General features: G+C 30.0%; 1 protein-coding gene across 3 annotated transcripts in view; it reads left to right on the top strand.

Annotated features, from left to right (window-relative positions):
• LOC142333690 (uncharacterized) overlaps positions 1–21,391 on the top strand; it is a 492,609-nt gene that overhangs the window by 441,577 nt on the left and 29,641 nt on the right. For all 3 annotated transcript variants that reach the window (XM_075381116.1, XM_075381117.1, XM_075381115.1), the window contains 7 exons: positions 1,164–1,342; positions 5,675–5,884; positions 7,097–7,205; positions 7,712–7,946; positions 12,209–12,375; positions 14,299–14,447; positions 17,460–17,689. In XM_075381116.1, coding sequence (XP_075237231.1) covers positions 1,164–1,342; positions 5,675–5,884; positions 7,097–7,205; positions 7,712–7,946; positions 12,209–12,375; positions 14,299–14,447; positions 17,460–17,689 — 1,279 coding nt within the window. The remainder of the gene's footprint in view (positions 1–1,163; positions 1,343–5,674; positions 5,885–7,096; positions 7,206–7,711; positions 7,947–12,208; positions 12,376–14,298; positions 14,448–17,459; positions 17,690–21,391) is intronic.

The following is a 21,391-nucleotide window of genomic DNA, read 5'->3' as shown; positions in this document are numbered from 1 at the left end:
CTAATTTATTTTAGAGCCAAGTGTTGTTTATTTGAAGTTTTATGATGTCTGTTGATAGCCCATGGCCTGAAAATGTTTTCTTTGGAATTAAGGTACTTTCATTTTTCAATTAAACTCTACTTAGGTATAAATTTTATATAAAAAAAGAATACAACAAAAATTTCATACACGTCAACGTAGTTGAACTGTTTAAGTGCTATATACTACTTTAACCATAACATTAAAATTGAACATTTAATAGCAAATTTGTTAATTAAACAAACCCCATTTAAATGTAGTTTTTGTTTTCAATTTTGTCCAACTGAGAACCATGTGAAGCAACATTGTGTTCATGTCTCTTTCTTCTGGGCATTTTTTCCTGATCTTCCAATAGTTTGTCATTTTGTTTTTGCCTTATCTCTTCTGACCAGACATTGTCAGTTTCTTTTATCTTCTTCACTTGGAAACCCTTGAAGTTTTGTACCGGTTTTCTGTACATTGTTATTGTTTTATTCAGATATTTTCATTTCTTTTAGATATTTTTAAACCGCTGAGATACATTGATTTCCATTCTTTTTGTTGTAATTGTGGTTGAAGATTCATTTTGTGAGCCTGTTATCATTCATTTTCATGTGATGGTCGAAGAATTTGGCTCTTTTTTAATGATGGAATCTGACATTTATGTAATTGTTATTGTTATTTATTTTTTTATATAACTTATATAAACACTTTTAATGCAAAATTGTGCAATACACTTGTGTTCTGTTCCAATATCCCACCTAATTAACTACAAAGTTGTATCCTTTCATACGACTCAATTTTGTCTTCAAACAGCGGTAAGACACTTTTAGTCTCAAATATTTCTTTAAAAAATGAGTAAAGATTATTTTTTTAAATTGTTTAAACATTCTTTCATGTCTGTTTGGTTTACTAATAGTTCATTTATAATTTGTTCATGACATTTCTGTATTTAGGCCGTAAGACTGTTAGTGTCTTTGCTGATGTGCAATTTGTTACCAAAATATAAGTTTTTAAGTGATGTTATTCTTTTTTTTTGCTTGGAAATTAACTTTTTTCTTTGTATTTTTGTTTTAACAATTTTTATAATATATTTTTACTCATTAATTATAAATAATATTCATTCGCTTTTATTTTTAATATATTTTTTACTATTATTGTTTTAGGTCAGATATTTTCACAAAATATTTATAGTAGACCAGATGTTATATCCACACTTGAAGGACCTGCAACAGATGATGATTCATATCTTGGCTATTCTGTTACGACTGGTGACTTTGGTGGTGGGAATGGACAGACTGATGTCGCTGCTGGTATGCCAAGAGGTGCTGGATTACTTGGAAAGGTTTGTTAATTAATTGTTTTATTATTTTAGTTTCCCAGAGTAAACTATGACTATCAGTAAAAATATGCTCCCTCTTTCTTAGTTAATTTTATTTCTCAATAATCTAAACTCCCTCAATTTTTAAATTACCAAATTTCTTGTTACAAAATTCTGTATGCATGAATTGCAAAAGAGTCATTAAGTAATTAAAAAGATAGATGAATGTAGTAAAAGTATTATTTATCTAATGACAATGAAACTAATGGTACTTTTTAACATAATCCCCAGCTAAATTTATACTTTTATCCCATATTTTGATGAGCTTTCTTATTCCAGTACTAAAACATTGTTCACCTCGGTGTCTGAACCACTCTTGTTTGCATTTTGACTAGGTTAGTGTTACCACATAAAAACTTTGAGAAGAATAATTAATTTTAAAAAGTCTGATAGTGCAAGATCAGAAATTTAAAGTGGATGTGGCAACACCTCCAAATCTGATTTTTGATCATCTCCATGTCTTTTGAGTGGTATGAGGGCAGGAGGTAAGAATTACAACTTTTGAGAGAGAGAGAGAGAGAGAGAAGTTTTTAATAAAATCCTGCAACAAGGTTTTCACGTTGTTGCAGGATTACTGCAACAAGGTGAAAACCTTGTAGGTAATAACTTGCTGGTTATTTTCTAGCTTGTAACACTTTTGATTGTATGTTATACTTCTAAATAATCCCAATATATTAGGCCTTTATAGTCCCTAAACCTAGCATATCGGTTGATATCTAAGTTTTGAACTTTTTCCTTGGAGGCAAACTTTGATTTTTCCATTCCATACTCTGATTTTCAGATTCTCTAGCCTTACATCGCAAATTAAATTACCAAGAAACATTCGTAGCATCCTGGGAAATAAGAATGTACTGGACCAGGTATTACCTTACTGCTAAGAAGAATTAATGAAATATTTACTTATCATATACTTCATAAGATGTAATCTGCTATAAATTTTGACATTTTTTTGTTATTGGTGTTACATATGTTATCCTTTTGTTATGTTTCGTTTACTATTTCAATTTTATTCCTAGTTTTATTAGTTACTGTCAATTTTGTTGTCTTAGTTTACATCACAGTTTTAACCTTATTTTAGTAGTATTTTAATATCCGACAAGGAGTCTCTTGTTATATTTTCACCCGAGCGATGATAACAAGAAAGTGTTTTTCATCCCCCCAAAAAAAATTTTGAAGTTGAAATCAAACAATTCAAGTTTCATCATGATTTATTATACAGTCTAAAAAAGCACTATTTTTGACAAACTGTTGTGCTTTCATTATTGATCAGAATACCTGTTCAAATAATGACTGCCAGCAACAGAATTATGAAAATGAACAGAATTATTCACCTACAGAAAAGGATTTCTGTGAATATGAATATTACAGTCTTGGTACAAGAGCAGACATAGTAAAGGAGATTGAATATATGCAGACTAACAGAGCACAGATCAAAACTAAACTATCAAAACTATGTCATCATGATCATCATGTGTTCTGCCTGGTGGCAGAACACTTATTTATTTCTATTCCAAGCCTTTTCCTTCGTCCCCTTGTAGTTTCCAATATTCAGCTTATCTATTAACAAGAATTTAAAAACAGCTCAACAGTTGTCAAGAATTTACTTTTTCTAACCACATACTCTAATCAGTTTTCATTTCTTTTGTGTACTTCCCGTAGAAGCGCTTTTTATTCTTTAATCCTGTTCATTAATTCCTCACTTCTCACTTTATCTGCCCGATTTAGTTTCTCCATCCTTCTCCAAACCTCAAAAGCCTCTGTAATGCATTAACCATAAGTTCACTAAATACTTATATTGGCTAATATTTTATGTAATTACTTTTATTAATTACAGATAATACAAGGCAAAGTACATGTGTATATCAAAATATCCTCATCATAACAATCCAGTTGACATAATCATAATAGTAATAATTGCTATGCATATTTTTTGGTATCTAGCTTGGTTTTTAGGTATTATGACGTGAAACACAGGATATTAACATTCCTCTCTCCTTAGTTTTGAACAGTAATTCGGTACGAATAAATATCTATACTTAATTGTCAACTCGATAAAAAATTATACAATAATATAAAATTATAAAAAAAATTCCTTAATCCATTCAAGACGCCAGTTTAATTTCCACATTTCTGTCTTTGATTAACATTTAAATTTAAGTCTTTTTTTTATAACAAACACTGTGTTTCACCTTTTCACTTACAACATAAGATTTCTTCGTTTTTTATTGTTATTTTCTAGTAGAACCATCTGGAGCTGATGATCAATCACTGAGCTGATTCACGATCAATCAACTTCCAAATTCCTTCTTGAATTGTTCAACTCTGAAGTAGAAGATGATGCAGATTTCAGAACAATTTCCTTTAGTTTAATGTGATTTTCAATAACGGTAGGAATCGGCAATGAAATTGAGATATCATCTGTAGACATGTTTTCCAAAGCTAATCTTCAATGTAGAACTGGCTTTAGAAATTTAATCCATGTGACGTTTCCATAAAATGTTTTAATCTGGAAAGTCGGGTTTGCATAAGAAAACTCCTCTCACCCATAACTTCCACAATTTTAGTTGCTTGCCATTTAGGTTTCATTGGATTTTTATAATCTTTAACAAAAATTTTCTCACCTTCCATGAATGAAACATGCCTGATTCAAATTTTACTTGTTTTTCAGTTATTTCTTCAGATTTAGGTATCCTAAGTACATCAATAACTGCATAAATTTCGTCCATATAAACATTAAGCTGGGTAAACATCAGTAGTACCATGAGAGCATTTCTGTAGGCGAATAAATACTTATTTATCAAAATAGGTTTTTTTAATTTCTTTTTTTTTTACTGTTGGACATTCCGTATGTAGCATTTGACTAACCTCTTCTGTAACTGTAAGTCCAAAACTATGTATGCTAAATAAATTTTAATGATTTTGAACAACAGCTGTTCCAGAATCATAATACATTATTAATATATAATCAAGGTACAAATATACAATATATAAATGTTTGTATGTGCTGATGTTTACATAAACTGCTGGACTGATCTGAATGATTGTTTTACCAATATTTTTACTGAAATTTTTTTTTATTGATGGTTTAAATTAATTAAAATAATTCTGTTGAGCGAACAGTAAATATTGAACATGAAGTAATTTTTTTTACATCATAATTTTCAGTTAATATTTTGGATCGCAAAATAAATTACATTCCAAAAGTGGCACCTGTGCTACATGATTACCAAAAATTTGGAAAAAACTGAATTAGATTTTTGTATCTTTATTTAGATTTTGAAATTATTAAAATCAAAGATATCTGCAGTTAAATAAATTTTATCAAATCATAGTTTTTTAGGTAGGCAATTAGTGTAATTTTTCATAACAAGCGCTATCTGTGTATTCCATTCATAAAGTTACATTTATACGTAATCTCTAAGATATGATTATATTCATGTTATTTTTACTTTCCATGCAAAATTAAAGCCCCAGAGTTTTGCTTCACTGGCTTTATTTACTTAAATTTTTAACCATTACCTCTATTTGTTGTATTGTTTTTACACAAATATGCACAAACATGTCTTATTTTAATGAAACTTTCAGTTTAAATGAACTTAAATATTTTAAATAGCATTGTACAATTGAAATCTTTGCGGAATCTGCTGGTTTTTTCATTTGAAATGTTTACCAGGTTGCTGCTTATTGAAACATGATTTTTTGCCAATTTTAAAAACAGTATGTACACTACAAAAAAAGTAGGTAACCTCTTGTATTAATAATGTTTTTTTTTTTTTATATTTCACGCTGAATGTATTTTATTTAGCAAACAATTACAATTTTGAAAATTAAACCATAGAGTATTAGATATAATTTTCACTGGAATATATTTTGAAAGGGATATCTCTTATCAAATTATAGAGTAGAGTTTTTTATGTTTTACATGTTGTGAATGATTTTGGATAAAACATTTCAGGAGGAACAAGAATTAAAGCTAATAAAATTTTAAACAATTTTTATATAAAACAGTTCTATTGGAATTTTAGTGGTCAGATCACTTACAGATAATAAATAAGTTTCAGTACTCAAAGAAACACTGTGTTGTTCAGCTTATTATTAATAAAAAATAATGAATTATGCGTGACACTTCATTTAGATGTTATTATTAGATTCAACAAGATTGTTTTGTTTCTTATTTAATCTATCTATTTCTGGTTTTAACATAATTTATTGAAAATAAATTTCAGTTTTTAGAGTAGTTGAAATTTTTATTATATTAAAGATTTAATTTATTTACGTATTAAAATTTTATTTCAGGTTGTTTTATATACATGGAACATGACAAATTTACAAAATATTACCGGTGAACAACTTGGAGCATATTTTGGATATTCATTGTGTTCAACTGATATTGATGGCGATAAGCTTGATGATTTGGTTATCGGTGCACCACTTCATACAGATTTTAGTAACAATGAAGGTTCTTATGAGACTGGACGTGTTTATTTTGTTTATCAAGGAAAAGAGGTTTGTATATATTTTTTATGTGTGATTTTTTTTTTTAATTATAAATTATTGATATTATTTATCCTGTATTTATTCGATGTGAAATCATTATAAATCATAAATTATTTTTAAAAATCTCCACTTATTGTTTTAGTTTTCTCTACGTTTAGCACTTTTGCAGAGATCTGTGTCATTGGAACATTTTATGGAAATTAAATTCAAAACGTGAATAGAGAGAGATGTTTACTATCTCAGTCGCAAATATAAAATAAAAAAAAAAATATGTAATTTTAATTTCCTATTCACATTATGTCTACACTAAAAAAAGACCTGTGTCCAAACGGTCAAATTTTGCATGTCAGTTTTTGTAGATCTTGATCTTTCATGATTCCCTCCCTCTAACAAAAAAAAGATACAATCTTTACATTGAAAAATTCCTGAAGGATGTATGTTGACCTGTTTTTTTGCTTTATATCTCCAGGCAGAATTTACCAACGCTGATGGATTTGACATGATGATTTCTGTAAATGGAGCGATGATAACATCTAATTTTTGTCTTAATCAGTCAAGATGTCAGGGAGGTACGGATCTTATGGGTCCCATATCTTTGAAATTTAGTAAAAAATTAAGTAAGTTTTATCAAATAATTTAATACCGCTTTGCTGGTAGCTAAGGTACTTTTTGATTGGTATCTTTGAAAAATCCATGAGGGGGTGGAGTTATAAATCCTTTTCTGTCATTTCTGAAGTCAAAGTCACGTTCTTGTAACAATTAGATGATTCCATTACATTAGTATGTTAATTTGGTAATGTATTAGTGCAACTTCATTCGTGGTTGTGGGATAAGTCATTTTTATTTTTTCCCGTCGATTATCATCTTGCATGATGGTTTCAACCTAGATTAACTAATTTTTATGAATTTTTTACAGCGGCTTCTAAGTATGGGTAATTGGTGCCATTAAATTTTCATTATGATTGGTTGTAAGGGTAGGAAAAAATCGTCAACATGAATGAGTCCCATATCTTAAAATTTTACTCAAAAGGTAAAATAATCTGTTTACATAATTCTTTACTTGCATCCTTTAATATTTTATTTTATTTTCTCTTAGTTAGACTTCTGCTGAGGGTGAAGCCCTTTGTATTCAGCGTCAACAGGAAAGTTATTTAATCCTTTTAAAAATTATTTTTATGATTAGTATTAAAATAATTTATTTTCTTCTTCTTTTTTTTTTAGAGTTATCGTTTTCGACAAAGATGGCATATCAGAGATGGAAAAAATTCAAAAGCTAGATTTGGTTTAGCTGTCGCTGCTCTTGGTGATATTAATAAGGATGGTTTTGGCGGTAAAAATAAAAAAAATGTTTAATTATTTTTTATATTTTATATGAAATGTTTTAACTGCATAAAGATTTGGAGGAAGCAAATTTTATTTTATTATTATTTTTTTTAATATAAATTATTTTATGAAAGATGTTCTGTTTGGTTGAATCAAAATCATTAAACTTAAATAAAATCCAGAGGATATCTAGTAGCAAAATATCGTATAATACACTCTTAGAAATGTGGTTGGATGGTGAGAAATTTTTAAATAATTATAAAATAATTGTTTGTATAAGAAAACAAGATTTTTATTATTTTTAGTTAGAAATTTTTATGTTCATAATAAATATATATTCTTTTATTTAGATTTTATTTGACGTACCCTTAATCCATTTGTACAATTTGATATTTTTATTTTTAATCCATTGACATTTCAGAACAAAATTATTAGTAATTATAGTCAGTTATTCAAAAGAGGTTGTAATTTTTTTTATTATTAAACATTTTATTTATTTTATATTTTTTTCAGATGTAGCAGTTGGTGCACCTTATGATGGCCCATTCGAACAAGGTGCCGTTTATATATATCATGGTTCGCCAGAAGGTATTCGTGATAAACCATCACAAGTTATTATGGCTGAACAAATATCTAATCGGGTGTCAACTTTTGGATTTTCTTTAGCTGGAGGACATGATCTCGATAATAATCAGTACCCAGATTTAGTGGTCGGCGCTTATGAGTCAGATACAACTGTTTTTCTTCGGTAATAAAACAATTATTAAATTTTAATATACTTTAATACTGTCTTAGGTATTTTTGATGGCTGTTAAATATATTCTAAGAACTTATCCGATCATAAGATTCAACTATTTCTGAATTAGTTTTTGCTTTATATGTGTGTATATGACCACTTTCTTTCTCTATTAAATTATTTCATGCCTTTAATTAAGCAACATTGGTAAAATGTAAAATTTCAAAAAGTTTTAATTGAAAATTGACGCTATGTTTTTTAATTCTCTATAATGGATATTCCAAAGTTGACTCAAAAATATTTATATAATATTCTTTATTAATTATGTAAGTTGATAGGTAAATCTTTTCTTTTACTCCACATAGTTGTCACCGAATTCAAGCACTTATTGTAATTTGACACCAGCTTCAGCGAAAAAATTCTGCCTTCAGGGTACTCAGTGAACTTATAACTCTCATTCGTGAGCTTCACATTGGTTTGTTTAAGATAATGGATAGTTAGCCAGGCTTTTATTAAGGTGAAGAGACATTGAGAATAAGTTATTTAGCAACTAATCTGGGCTGTGGCAAGTTTCGTACTACTACTTATGAAACCTGAGACCTGAAGTTTAATCTAAAATGCTGAAGAAACTTCAAAGAAAGCCAAAAAAAATTTGCATGTTGCTCACACAAGTTGTGTATTGTATAACACCGCTTAGCTCCTGCTAACCTGTGTGACATTTTTGTTTTCTTTGAAGCTTCTTCAGCATTTCAGATTAAACTTCAGGTCTCAGGTTTCATAAAGTAGGTTTTATTGTATTATCAGGTATAGTGTACCATTAGAAAAATTCCCTTGTTTTCTTTAAACCGTTGTTTTATGTTTGTAAAAAACAGATCATGTCTTGCACCTTACAGTTAGTAAAAGAAACAGGACATGTTCTGTGTTTTATTGACTGCTATTTATTAGTATTGAAAATAATGGATTGCAGATGTGAGTTTAACAATATTTATGATTGTTGATGGCTGTGTTCTGGGCTGGCTTTATAATTAGGCACATTATGAGTGATACAAGGTAGGATTTTAACATCATACATCCTATATAGATTTCTCATCGAATATAAAAAATAGGTAGTCGATTTAGACGTCAAAGATTAACATGTATTTTCAGGATATCTTAAATTATAAAATAGTATTAAAAGGATAAAAGGATCATATATTTATTTGTTCATAGTTTTCCTTATTCAGTTCATTTGAAATGAATCAAAATTCATTATTATTATGCAAAATTGAGTAGTCATATTTATTATATAATCAAATATTTTTTCTAAGCTCTGCACAATTGTTTTAAATTATATTGATTTTAATTCGTAAATGAATGGAACCACAGTTCAGTTACATTTTGAATCACTGGTGTATGTACCAGGTGTGTAAATGTGAAACCAGAATTTTTGTATAAAAAATACATATTTATTGTATGAAAATTATAAAAAATATTTTATTCAAAATATTGTCCATTGCCGAATGTACATTTTTTCCATCTCTCTGACAGTTAATGAATGCCACGCCAAAAAACTGTTGCTCTTTTGAGCCATTTCCATACATTTTCATAAGAAGTGAATCACTGCTTAGCAAGTGTGTGTCCCATCAACGCAAATAAATAGTAGTTGGACAAAGCCAAGTCTGGTGAGTAAGTCTCTCTTGCATGTGAAAGTATATCCCAACTGAACGCCTCAATTGTTTCCTTGACCGGTTTTGCTGTGTGTGATGGTGCATTATCATGAAGCAAAATCACTTTGTGTTGCCTTTTTTGGTATTCTGGTGGTTTTTCACGCAATGCTGCTTGATTCAAATCGATCATTTGTTGTCGGTAGCATTCAGTATTAACGGTTTTGCCAGGTTTTAGCAGCTCATAATAGATCACACCCTTCTGATCCCACTAACATAGAGCATCTTCTTTCCACAGCGATTTGGCCTTGAAATCGTTGTCGATGGTTTGCCTGCAGTTACCCATTATCTTTTACGCTTAGGATTCTTGAAATATATTCACTTTTCATCACCTGTCACAATTCGACGAAGAAATGACTTTCTTTTGTACCTGGCGAGCAGCATTTCACAAGTGGTTTTTTTGTTTTGCTGCTGTCTTTCATTCAGTTCATGTGAAACCCATTTTCCCATCTTCTGCATCTTTCCCATGGTTTTCAAATGTATGGAGAGGGCTTCTCGTGTTATATTTAGTTGATCCACCAGTGGTTTGAGCATCATCCTCGTCCAACAATGCTTGCAATTTGCTGCGTTCAAAATTTTTCGGTGGTCTTCCACATTCTTCATTTCTCATGTCAAAATTGCCACTTTTGAATTTTTTTTTTAAACCCCTTAAAGCACTGTGATTTACCAAGAGCATGCTCATCGTAAGCTTCGACAAGTGTTCGATGCGATTCTGCAGCAGTTTTCTTTAAATGGTAACAGAAAATCAATCCTGTATGCAAATTGTAGTTTGTTGGTACAAAACTTGACACGTTCAACGCTAATTAAAACTATGCTGTTGTATGAAACTTGTATAGTTGCGAGTTGAAAATCTTTGTCGCCTGTCAAAGAAAGAAAATGATGTCAATGATGCGGTTTGACGGTAACTAAATTGACAGCTGGGGCCATCTAAGGGCAAATTAAGGTTTCATATTTACATACCTGGTATAAGGTACATTTTTAAAGTAAGATCTATTTTAAAATAAAAAGAAAACTGAAAAATACGAACAAATTTTATTACTTATGAATAAAAACTACATTCATTTACATTTCTACATAGCTGCCTTCAACTTCAACACATTTTTCAAACTGTTTCACTAGCTTCTTCATCCCCTCTTCAAAAAATTCTGCTGCTAGTAACGTAAGTCGCACAGAAACCGTTTTTCAATTTGTCGTCATTGTCATGCCTTTGGAATGCAAGCAACTGTTTAAGGTTAAGAAAAAGAAAATCATCTGGTGCTAATTCAGGACCGTAGTTGTATGGATGATGGAAGACTTTGCTACAAACTTTTTCTGATCGTCAGGTTTGCTGTGCGTGATTGGGCATTGTTATGAAAATTCCATGGGATAGCATCCCATATCATTTGTTTTTTTTATAGCTCTAATAAAATTTTTTAACTTTTCACAATAAGTATCAGCATTATTTGTAGTTCCACAATCACTAAATTTGACAAGGAAGACCCCCCCCCTTTTGTCCCAAAAAACAGTAGCCATATGCCTCTTTACCAAACATTCTTGTTTGAGCTTTTTTAATCTAGGAGATGATGGATGCCACAATCGCATTTACTGCTATTTTGTCTTGACATTTGAAAATTCAGGTTTCATCTTTGTTAATAATGTGATCAAAGAATTCATCATCTTCATTTTCATAATTATAAAAATTCATGTGCTGCAGCAAGACATTTTTTCTTATATGTGTCGAATAACATCTTTGTCATCCTTCCGGCATACAATTCTTTTTACCAGAACTATAAATCAAAGATTGTGAATTTATTCATTTATAAATTGTAATTGTGAAACATCAAAAAATTCCAAAGACAATTCTGATACAGTGAATCCAGTTTTCTTGATTTTTTTGTCAATGTTTTGAATCAAATCATTCATTATCACTATGGCCGGCTGCTACATTCTTCATCTTGAACGTTCATTCGCTCTTCTCGAAATTAATGACATCACCATCTTAACTCATCAATGCATGCATCACTCATAAATGCACGTTTAGTATCACTCATAAATGCACGTTTAGTATCACTCATAAATGCCCATAAACATCACAAATTTGCCAGTGAATTTCATTCGCAGAATTGTTTTGCCATCAAAAATCGAATTACTCCTCGTACTTCACTCTTGGAAAGATCTCAAATTATAAATAGATGAATATAAACAATTATTAACAACAAAATGACAAACTGTTGTTGCTAACAGCTGACTATTGGTTGAAATAACTTAACTATGCAAGTGCTATCTGTTCACATTAGGTATACTGGTGGCACATTCAAAATGGACCTTACCTTAAAATGACGTCTCGTATTATATTCAATATGATAGTATACAATTTTAGTTTAACTTTCAAGGAAGGTAGGACAGAGATAATGAACTTAAAAACTGTGTCCAACAGCAGCAACATCTCTAAAGCCAGACATCAATTAGTAGTCGGTGTTGGAATAGTACTTGAAATTTAGAAGATTTCATAATATATCATATTATATTGGCTGACTCAAATTTCTATTTTTTTATATTAATATGAATTAAATTTTTTTTTAATATTTGCAGAGCGAGACCTGTTGTTAAAATGCAAGCGACTGTGAATTTTAACGTTGAATCAAAACAAGTAATACTTGAAGAAAAAAATTGTACGCTTAAAGATAATACTTGGGTTCCTTGTCTACCACTTGATGCTTGTTTAGAGTATAACGGCATCGGTGTAGACAATACGCTTGGTATGTATGAACTTATTTGCATAACTAATTCAATAACTCAGTTCAAATGTTATTTATATTGTAAATGTATGAGGTCTGTTTAGAAAATAACATTTACACACCAACAGAGATATTTACTGATATGCGGTTAGCAGCATTGCGTTCCATACAATCTCCTCTGTAACTATGTATTCTTGGATTGACGTCTCGTTTAGTTTTTGCATTATTGTTATTTGAAAGCAACATGTTTGTGTTAGTAAAGATTTTTGTAATGTGCAATTTTTTGGTGATTGAACTTTTGTCTCAATGTCGTAGTCATAAACCCAGCTTCTGTCTCCCATTATGATCCTTTGTATGAATGTTTAATCTTCATCAGCCTGTTCAAGAAGTTGCCGACAAACATCCACTTGATGTTCTTTCTGCTCTTCAGTCGTCAAATGAGGAACAAATTTTATTGCAACTCAAAGCACGTTCAATTTTTCGTCAAAATGTTATGATGTGATCCAATCGAGATACTAACCTCTTCAGCAAGTTCTCTGACAGCCAATCGGCGATTTACATGCACTAGATCATTGATTTTCTGAACACAAGTGTCAGTTGAAGTTGAAGGCCTTCTGGTCGAGGGTCATCTTTAATCGACTGACAACCACCTTTAAATCGTGAAAACCATTTGTAACTCTGTGGACGACCCAGACCATCATCTTCTGTAAACTTGTTTCAAAATTTGAAATGTTTTGTGAAGGTTTTCTCCAGTTTCATGCAAAAATGTACGTTGTATCATTACTCTCGAAAATCGCACATTAAAAATCGCTACTAACACTTAAACAAATGCACTCAAATAACAATAACATGAAAACCAAATGAGATGTCAACAATCCAAGAACTTGTGGTTACAGAGGAAGTTATGTGGAACACAATTCTGCCAACCACACGTCACTAACTATTTCTGTTAGCGCGTAATTAAAAATGATCGGTTATTTTTCGAACAGATGTATTCTTTACTTACATAATTATATCAAGTGTCTCAAATGAAACTGTGCACCATTGCATTGACAAATATTCAACCAAATATTGATAGTGTATGCTATTGCTCTACCTTGTTGGAAGTCTGCTCCAGTAATTTCCTCCTTATTTAGTTGGCCAATGAAAAGATAAGTGATCTCACTTCAGTAACATTCTGAGTTTACTGTGTTTTGGAAAGACTAAATGATTATCTGCTTACATGATATACCATTCCAAATTCCAATTTTTTGGTCATTAAATGGTTGTTTCAATTCCTCATGAGGATTATTCATGGACTACATCTGACTATTCTGGCTGGAGTATAGCCTAATAAATGAAATCATATTTCATCTAAAAAAAATTTTATATTGAGAATGTCTTCATCTTTTTCTTTTAGAAAATACAAAACCACTGACAGTACAGTTTTCAACACGCTTATAAAATTCAATCTTGTAACTGAAGCGCTACAATTATTTTGCTTAGGTATAGTTCTAAATGTCTAGTCAGTGTTCTGTGCATACTATTTCATATTTCTGCTTGTTATGCCAATATTCTGATAGATTTTTTTGATTTACAGCTATATGATTAAAAATATCATTCAGATTTTTCTCTGTTAGAATAAGTAGGTTTTCAGGTTTGGGCGCACCTTTCCAGAAGATTGCATAATTTATTTACTTTTGGTTTGCAGTATTTATTAGTGTCTATTCTGTAGTTGAATAATCTTGTGTAAATTCCTTCATAACACATATATAGTTGTGTAAAAGATATATTTATTTATATATATATCTCGGTGTGTGTGTATGTGTACATATATATTGTACATGTATACACATGTACAATGTGTATACATATATGTATATGTGTATATATATATGTACATATATACACACCTTACATGTATATTTTATTTTTTAAACAGATTTTCTAATTATATTGTTACAGATTTTGACATACAGTTGATTTTGGATTCAAAGAAAACAAAAAGTCCTCGGATGTTTTTCTTATCAGATGAAGGTCGTAATGTAATGAATCAAACATTAAGGATTGAGAAAAGTACTCCTTTATGTAAATCAATGTTTGTTTATTTGAAGGTTTGTTTATTTTTTGCTGTTGTTATTTTTATTCAGTAAATAAATACTCTTTACGTAGATATGAATATAATTTTTATAATAATCGTTTAATAATTAAAGGAACAATAAAATGGCAACAGTGGAAAGACTATTCTGTGAAATAACCTCAAAATGTTTTGATAAATTTGGGACTTACAACGTAGAAAATATGAGCTGTTTGAAACCTGTGCCACGAAAGAACAGCATTCTCTGATAAGAATTTTATTTTCTGAAGGTGTAAAACCGGCCATAATTCATTCAAAATTGTTAAAAGTGTGTTACCACAAATTTTTAGAAGCGGATTGAACAGTTTAAAATGGGTGTCACTGATTTTCATCAGTGGAAAACTCGTGAAAGTTTTGTCCTGATGCTTTGTAAAATCACATTAATCATCTTTTTTATAAGTAAATATGCATAAAAATTTGACACATTTCTTTCTAAAGTTGTGGCCGGTAATGAGAGTTGAAGCTGTGATTATGGCTTGGAATTGAGTCAAGCAGTGGAATCATTGGTTTTTATACGGTTTTGAATACTAGATCGTGGATACTGGTGTCCCTTTGGTGGTTAAATTTCAATTAACTACATCTCAGGAATGGTCGACCTGAGACCGTTCAAAATTACACTTCATTTACGCTCTTACATATCATCCTCATTCAGCCTCTGAAGTAATACCTTACAGCGGTTCTGGAGGCTAAACAGAAAAAGAAAGAGAGTGGAATCGCTGAGTTGAAAAGACAAAAAGAAAGGAAAAAAAGGAAAAAATTTTCATCAAATTATATTTATATTGTAAACATAATTATATAAAATGAAATGTTATTTTATATTTAATATTTTTGACCAAATATGACGACAGTGTTGATTTGATTTCTTCATGTGAAAAAAATTATTCAAAGATAATTTTTTCCGCTTGGACAGACAGTAAATCAGCATTTCTACTTGAATGTGTTGAGAATATTGGTTGAAAGTGTATGACAAATTTTTGTCATACATTTTCACCTGGCAATGCGGTGAACGTCTGGTGATTGGTTTCTACACTATGACAATGCCCCCACTCCCATCTCACTGTTTGCCCAATAGTCTTTGCTGAAAAACAAAAGACCATTGTTCCTCACCCCTGTAGATCTTGCTCCATGCGATGTTTTCTTCTTCCAATTATTGAAAAAAGATCTCAAAGAAAAGTTTTTGTATTTTGGAGGAAGTTAAAGATAAATCACTGTAGGCCTTGGGCATCTTTCCTCTTTAGGAATTTGAAAAGTTTTTCCACCGTCAGGACAAAAGCATTTGGTATCATTGAGAGTATTTGAAGGAGATTAAATTTTCAGTTAGTAAAAATTATTAAAATTTTTTTACAATTTTAGTTATTTTTAGGTACCCCTTGTAGATTGTATATGTTTACTAGAGACCTTAAATATCTAAAATTTGATGAAATTTACCTTAATGCAGTGTATTTTTTAATGCGTAATTTTAAAGCATTATATTAAGCATTCCTTTGAAAATGTTTTGTTGATTTAGCTTGTATCTAAAACAAAATAATAAAATCTCTATAAGTTTTTTACAATGCAGTCATTAATTAAATACTTTCTTTCTTAAAAAGTATTATAAGAAAATTTTTTTTATATTCTATTATACAAAGTATACCTAAAAGAATATCAGAGTTTTAAAGCTATTTAATATTTCTTAACTTTGACTGACAGTAATAAATCACAAATAAAATGATAGAATGAATTTATTTTCCCTCCAACTGTTTAATATAAGTCCCTTTCCTCACATGATATAAATTCAGCCAGAAAAGTTCTTCACGTAATTTAACCAGCATGTCTGGAGTAATGAATGTAATAGCTCTCTCAATTAGAATATATTAGCAGATAGTGGAGACACAAACAAAAGATCTTTTGTAAAACGCCAAAGGAAAAATCACATGAAATCAGACTGAGTGACTTAGAGGCCAAGGCAAGCAAGCTCTGTTGTCAGGACCGTGTCGACTGATTCAGAGAAAAATGTTATTCAACCGATCCCATATAGAGTTTTGCCGGTAAGGAGGTACAATATTTTGTTGGCAAATCTCTGATTTGTCTTGCAGTTGAGTAAAGAGCCGTGTATGCAGAACATCTAAATAAGCAACTCCTGTTATGCTTGCTTTAGCAAGAAAGAATGCCCTGTAAACTTACTGTCAGAACATTGCACAGAAAACATGTAATTTTTGGGGAGTCCTTTTCACATTGTAAGAGTCTATGTGGATTTTCTGATCTGTTACGGACATAAACATGTTAAGTCTTCCGCTAAGATGAAATGCTAACTCATCACTCAACATAGTATTATCAAAAAATTCATCATCTTCATGCAGTAACATTTTGATCGCAAAGTCATCATGCACAGCATAGTCGGTAGGCTTCAAATCCTGTAACAGCTGTAAACGGTATGAATCCGTATGTAAGCAATTCCTTAAAACATTCCACACAGATATCGCTAGTTCTCTGCCGGCCTGCCTAATCGGTGTTTTAGAACTAAGCAGGAAAGACTCCCTGATACTTCAGAATTTTTTTCAAGTACCCTCAGTTGTCTTGTACTTTTCCCCTTATACAGAAATCCAATCATTTCAAACTGATTATGCCATCGATGAATGTTATTGTCGTTTGGAAGATCATAATTAACCTTTATATAGAACTCATGATAAACTGTAACTACAGATTCAGATTTAGTAAACTGCAAAATACATAAGACTTTCTGTTAAATAGTTATCATCTGTTCTTATGGAATTGTCAGGCAAAAAGATATTAAATCAATTTGTTGCCATGCGCATAACTAAAACTGTCCTGTTTTCTCTTTGATTCTAGTTTTAAATCGGCACTGTGCACCAGAAAATATTAAAACTCCAATATTCTTTGTATGTACCTGGTATTTTAGCAGTCTAATTTTAATATAATTTTATTTTCTTGATTTTTTTTAATAAGATTTACGTTATTAACCGATGTAACTTTTATTCTTTAATTTTAGCCTAGTATAAGAGATAAATTAACAGCATTAGAAGCGGAAATGAGGTACAGTTTAAGAGGTGAAAAACAATGGGCCGCTGCTAGTACACGTGGCGGTAGAAGATATCCTCGATCATTATTTCCTATTTTAGATCATAATGAACCATTAATGAGAAAAGATTCAATTTCTATACAAAAGAATTGCGGTAAAGATAACATTTGTATTCCAGATTTACGACTTACTTCTACTCCGTAAGTACTCTACTTGTATTTAATTTTTTTTTTATACTGATTATCACTATTAGTGACGACTGAATTACATTATAAAGTAATAAAAATTTAACTAACAAATGGGGAGATATCTTTTGATTATAACTTAGTAAATTGTTTATGAAGAGAGAAGTTGTCAAAAAGTTATTGAAATGAAAATAAAGAAAAATGCTTAAAATGTATTTATAAAAGTTTTTCTTTAAATGTAGAACTTTATGACAATTTCAGTTGATACAATCAGTAATCCTGAATAGAAAATAATATTTAAAAAAGGCAGACAATAAACATTATACTTTCCTGGCACTGAAAAATTTATAAATTTTTTCTTGCAGCTGTTTTTACATTTAGATTAATATTTAAATAAAATAAAAATCATTTAATTCACAAATATTTTACATAATTCTTTCTTTACAATGATGACAGATGCTGACTGTTCATGATTTTGAAGCGTGTATGTATAGTAACAATTTTAGTACCAATTCGACTTCATATAACAAATTTTAAAACCGTTTAAATTCATCACAGAATATATGAAAATTACGGGTCAAGTATTTAAAGATTACAAAAATTTGCAAACATGTATTATATTCAGTTGTATTAAGTCTTTACCCTTATGATTATTTCAAATGTATTGCTATTTATTGCAGAGAAAAAAACTAAAATTATATTCTTGTAATTTTCAGGCAACTATTTTGAAACCAATTTTTGTTTTGCTTAACGGTTTATGTACTACCAGTGCTACATTTTTTCTAAAATATCTCAGTAGAAAGTCAAAAATGAAAAATTCACTCAGGAAGAGATGCAAAATTTTTGCATCTGTAGATCAAGCTATTTATTATCATCTATGCTAATAATGTTAAAGAAATTTATAATTTTCAAACCATTTTAAACTAAAAAAAAAGTGTGTAGAAGCGTGAATTCAATTATTTACGAAGAGAAATAATGAGTATTTTAATTTTTCACTATTTGTTTTCAGAAGAATTAAAAGTGCGCAATATTGTATTTCAACTCTGATTTATGCTGACAATCATATTGAAAAAGTATGATGTGGACACCACATGACTTCCTTATATGCTTATTAAATTACATATACACATTTTTTGCTGCACTGCATTTAAACTTATTTCATTTGAAAGTGAGATGCGATTCCCCAATTCTTTAATAAAGTGGAGAGTTACACAATTCCATTGTGGTGGACACCACTGCATCAAATTGTGATGTCCGTGTCAGCATTTTATATTAGTTTATATATTATATTAATTTTGTTTCATGTTTCTCAAGTAGTTATGTAGTGTAAGTAAGAACATGTTGGATCCATAACCGTGCACACATTGGTTCAAATCCAACTTCATATACATACCTTTTTTAACTTTTTTTTTGTTTAATTTAAATGTATTGATTTATTAATAATTATTAAGCTCTGTAAAAATTTTTGAATTAAAATGAAAAGCATAAAATTTTATTTCACTAATAACTTCTAATTTTTTTCATATTTTCATATTGTTATTATTTACCGTAAAGATATTTACAATCAGAGATGAATAATTATTAATAAATCAATAATTTAAATTAAAAAAAAAAAAAGGTTTAAAAAAGTATATGTAATGAAGTCGAATTCGAACCGATGTGCCTTCCTGTTGTAAGATCCAAATATTTCATTAATTAAAATTTTATTTGGATATAACTCTGGAACCGATGAAAATAAGTATCACTTATTATATATAGTTGAAAAGCTGTCAATGAGGTTTTATTACTGCAATTAAGAAAAAGTGCAAAATCCAAATGTTTTGGATTTTGGGCTTTTTTTGACACTTTTGGTCCAGTTGATTGCAGTCAAAAGGGGAGGTGCGCAACTAGATGTTATAGTAGTCCTAAATCCAAAATTTCAACATTCTACACTAATTGTTTTTGAGGTATTTGAGGTACATACATACATATGTACGAACGTCACTTCAAAACTAGTCAAAATGGATTCAGGGATGGTCATAATGGATATTTTCGTTGACATCTGACTAGCAAAATTTTTCATCACAATACTTCCTTTACTATATACAAAGAAGTAAAAAAAAATTATTAATGTTCTTAACTATTTTAGAAAATATGAAATATGAGGTAACAGATTTTTTTTTTAATATTAATGTTATACATGTTTTTTTTAATATACATGTTATTGGTCCTTGTCTCCTTCAAAGTACTCCCCTCCCATATACATCCACTATTTCCAGCAGTGTTTCCACTTTGCGAAGTAGTCCTAGATAGTTTCATTTGAAATGTCTTTAAGATTCATGACAAATTTGCTTTTAATGTCATCAATAGCCTCAAAATGGCATTCTTTCATCATCGAATAATTTTGGCAATAAGAAAACATCACAAGGAGCCAGGTCTGGCGAGTAGGGAGCTCGAGGGAGGACAGTCATCTGATTTTTTTTTCCCACAAAGTGTGTGGGCGCATTGTTGTGATGAAGAAACCATGAGTTATCTCGCCACAACTTTGGTCTCTTTTTATAGATTTTTTCACATAACTGTTGTAAAATGCCTTGATAGTAAACGTGGTTCACTGTTTCACCTTCAGGCAAGAATTCATAATGCACAATTCCATTAAGATCGAAAAAACAGAGTATCATGTTGACTGATGTGCTTTCTTGTTGCGTGCAGATCGTTTGCTGATTCATTGTGATGATTGGAGTTTTGTCTTGATATTATAGCCGTAAACGTAGCTTTCATCTCCATTACAATCCTTTGCGTGAATGTTTCATTACCATTGGCTTGTTCAAGAAGTCACCAAATTTAATCAATCATTTCCTAATTTGTTTGGAAATCATTGATTAAATGATTATTTCGTCAATGTGTGTCATCATGTTGTATTAAAATATTATACTTATGTTGCACTGATTTTTATTTTTCTCTATTATTGAATTGTTTTCTTAATAAATTTATTAAATCACATAGATTTAATAAATTTATTAATGTTATTTTTATATTACTATTCGTAAAATACTTTTTATTTTTCTTACTGTTATTATTTTATGAGGTATGACTACAAAATGTTGAATCTGGTCCTTTAAAAAACATATTCACTGTGCAGCAGTGGCAAGCAGTGATTGGTCAACGTGCGATGTAGCATTGTTCTGTTTTTATATTGCATATGTTTTTTGACATGTTTCAGTAGTGTTGATAATATAAGATGTACCTAACATAAGCCTATCTATGATCAGGATGTATGTTCTCGCATCATGAAATATGTAGGGGCAGCATCACATTCTTTGTAAAACTCAGAATAAAGACCTAAATAATTTTAATTTAGCTTAATGGCTATATAATACAGTATATGACAAGAGGTTCAGCAAAGTTTTTAAAATGAAATTCACTGTTCAAAAGAGCAGATTATCATCAGAGGACGTAGGGTATAACCAAGAGTACATTTATGATTTTTTTCTTTGACATTAATGAAGATATATATATATATATATATATATATATATATATATATATACATATAGAAGAAATACTGGGCAGCTCGAAAGAGTAAAATAACACGCTTTTCTCAGAAAAGATCCAACTAAAATTGACTTAAGTGGTCCCATGTTGGCCGTAAAAGCATAATAATAATAATATATATACATATATCTATTCAAAAACATCAAAACTGTCAATAAAGAGTTCTGTTGTAACATTCTGAGAATC

Source organism: Lycorma delicatula, chromosome 13 (assembly GCF_047948215.1).
Source record: "Lycorma delicatula isolate Av1 chromosome 13, ASM4794821v1, whole genome shotgun sequence".
NCBI classification, from domain to species: Eukaryota; Metazoa; Arthropoda; class Insecta; order Hemiptera; family Fulgoridae; genus Lycorma; species Lycorma delicatula.
Note: the sequence above shows the minus strand (reverse complement) of the source record. Positions and strands in the feature narration are given on the sequence as shown.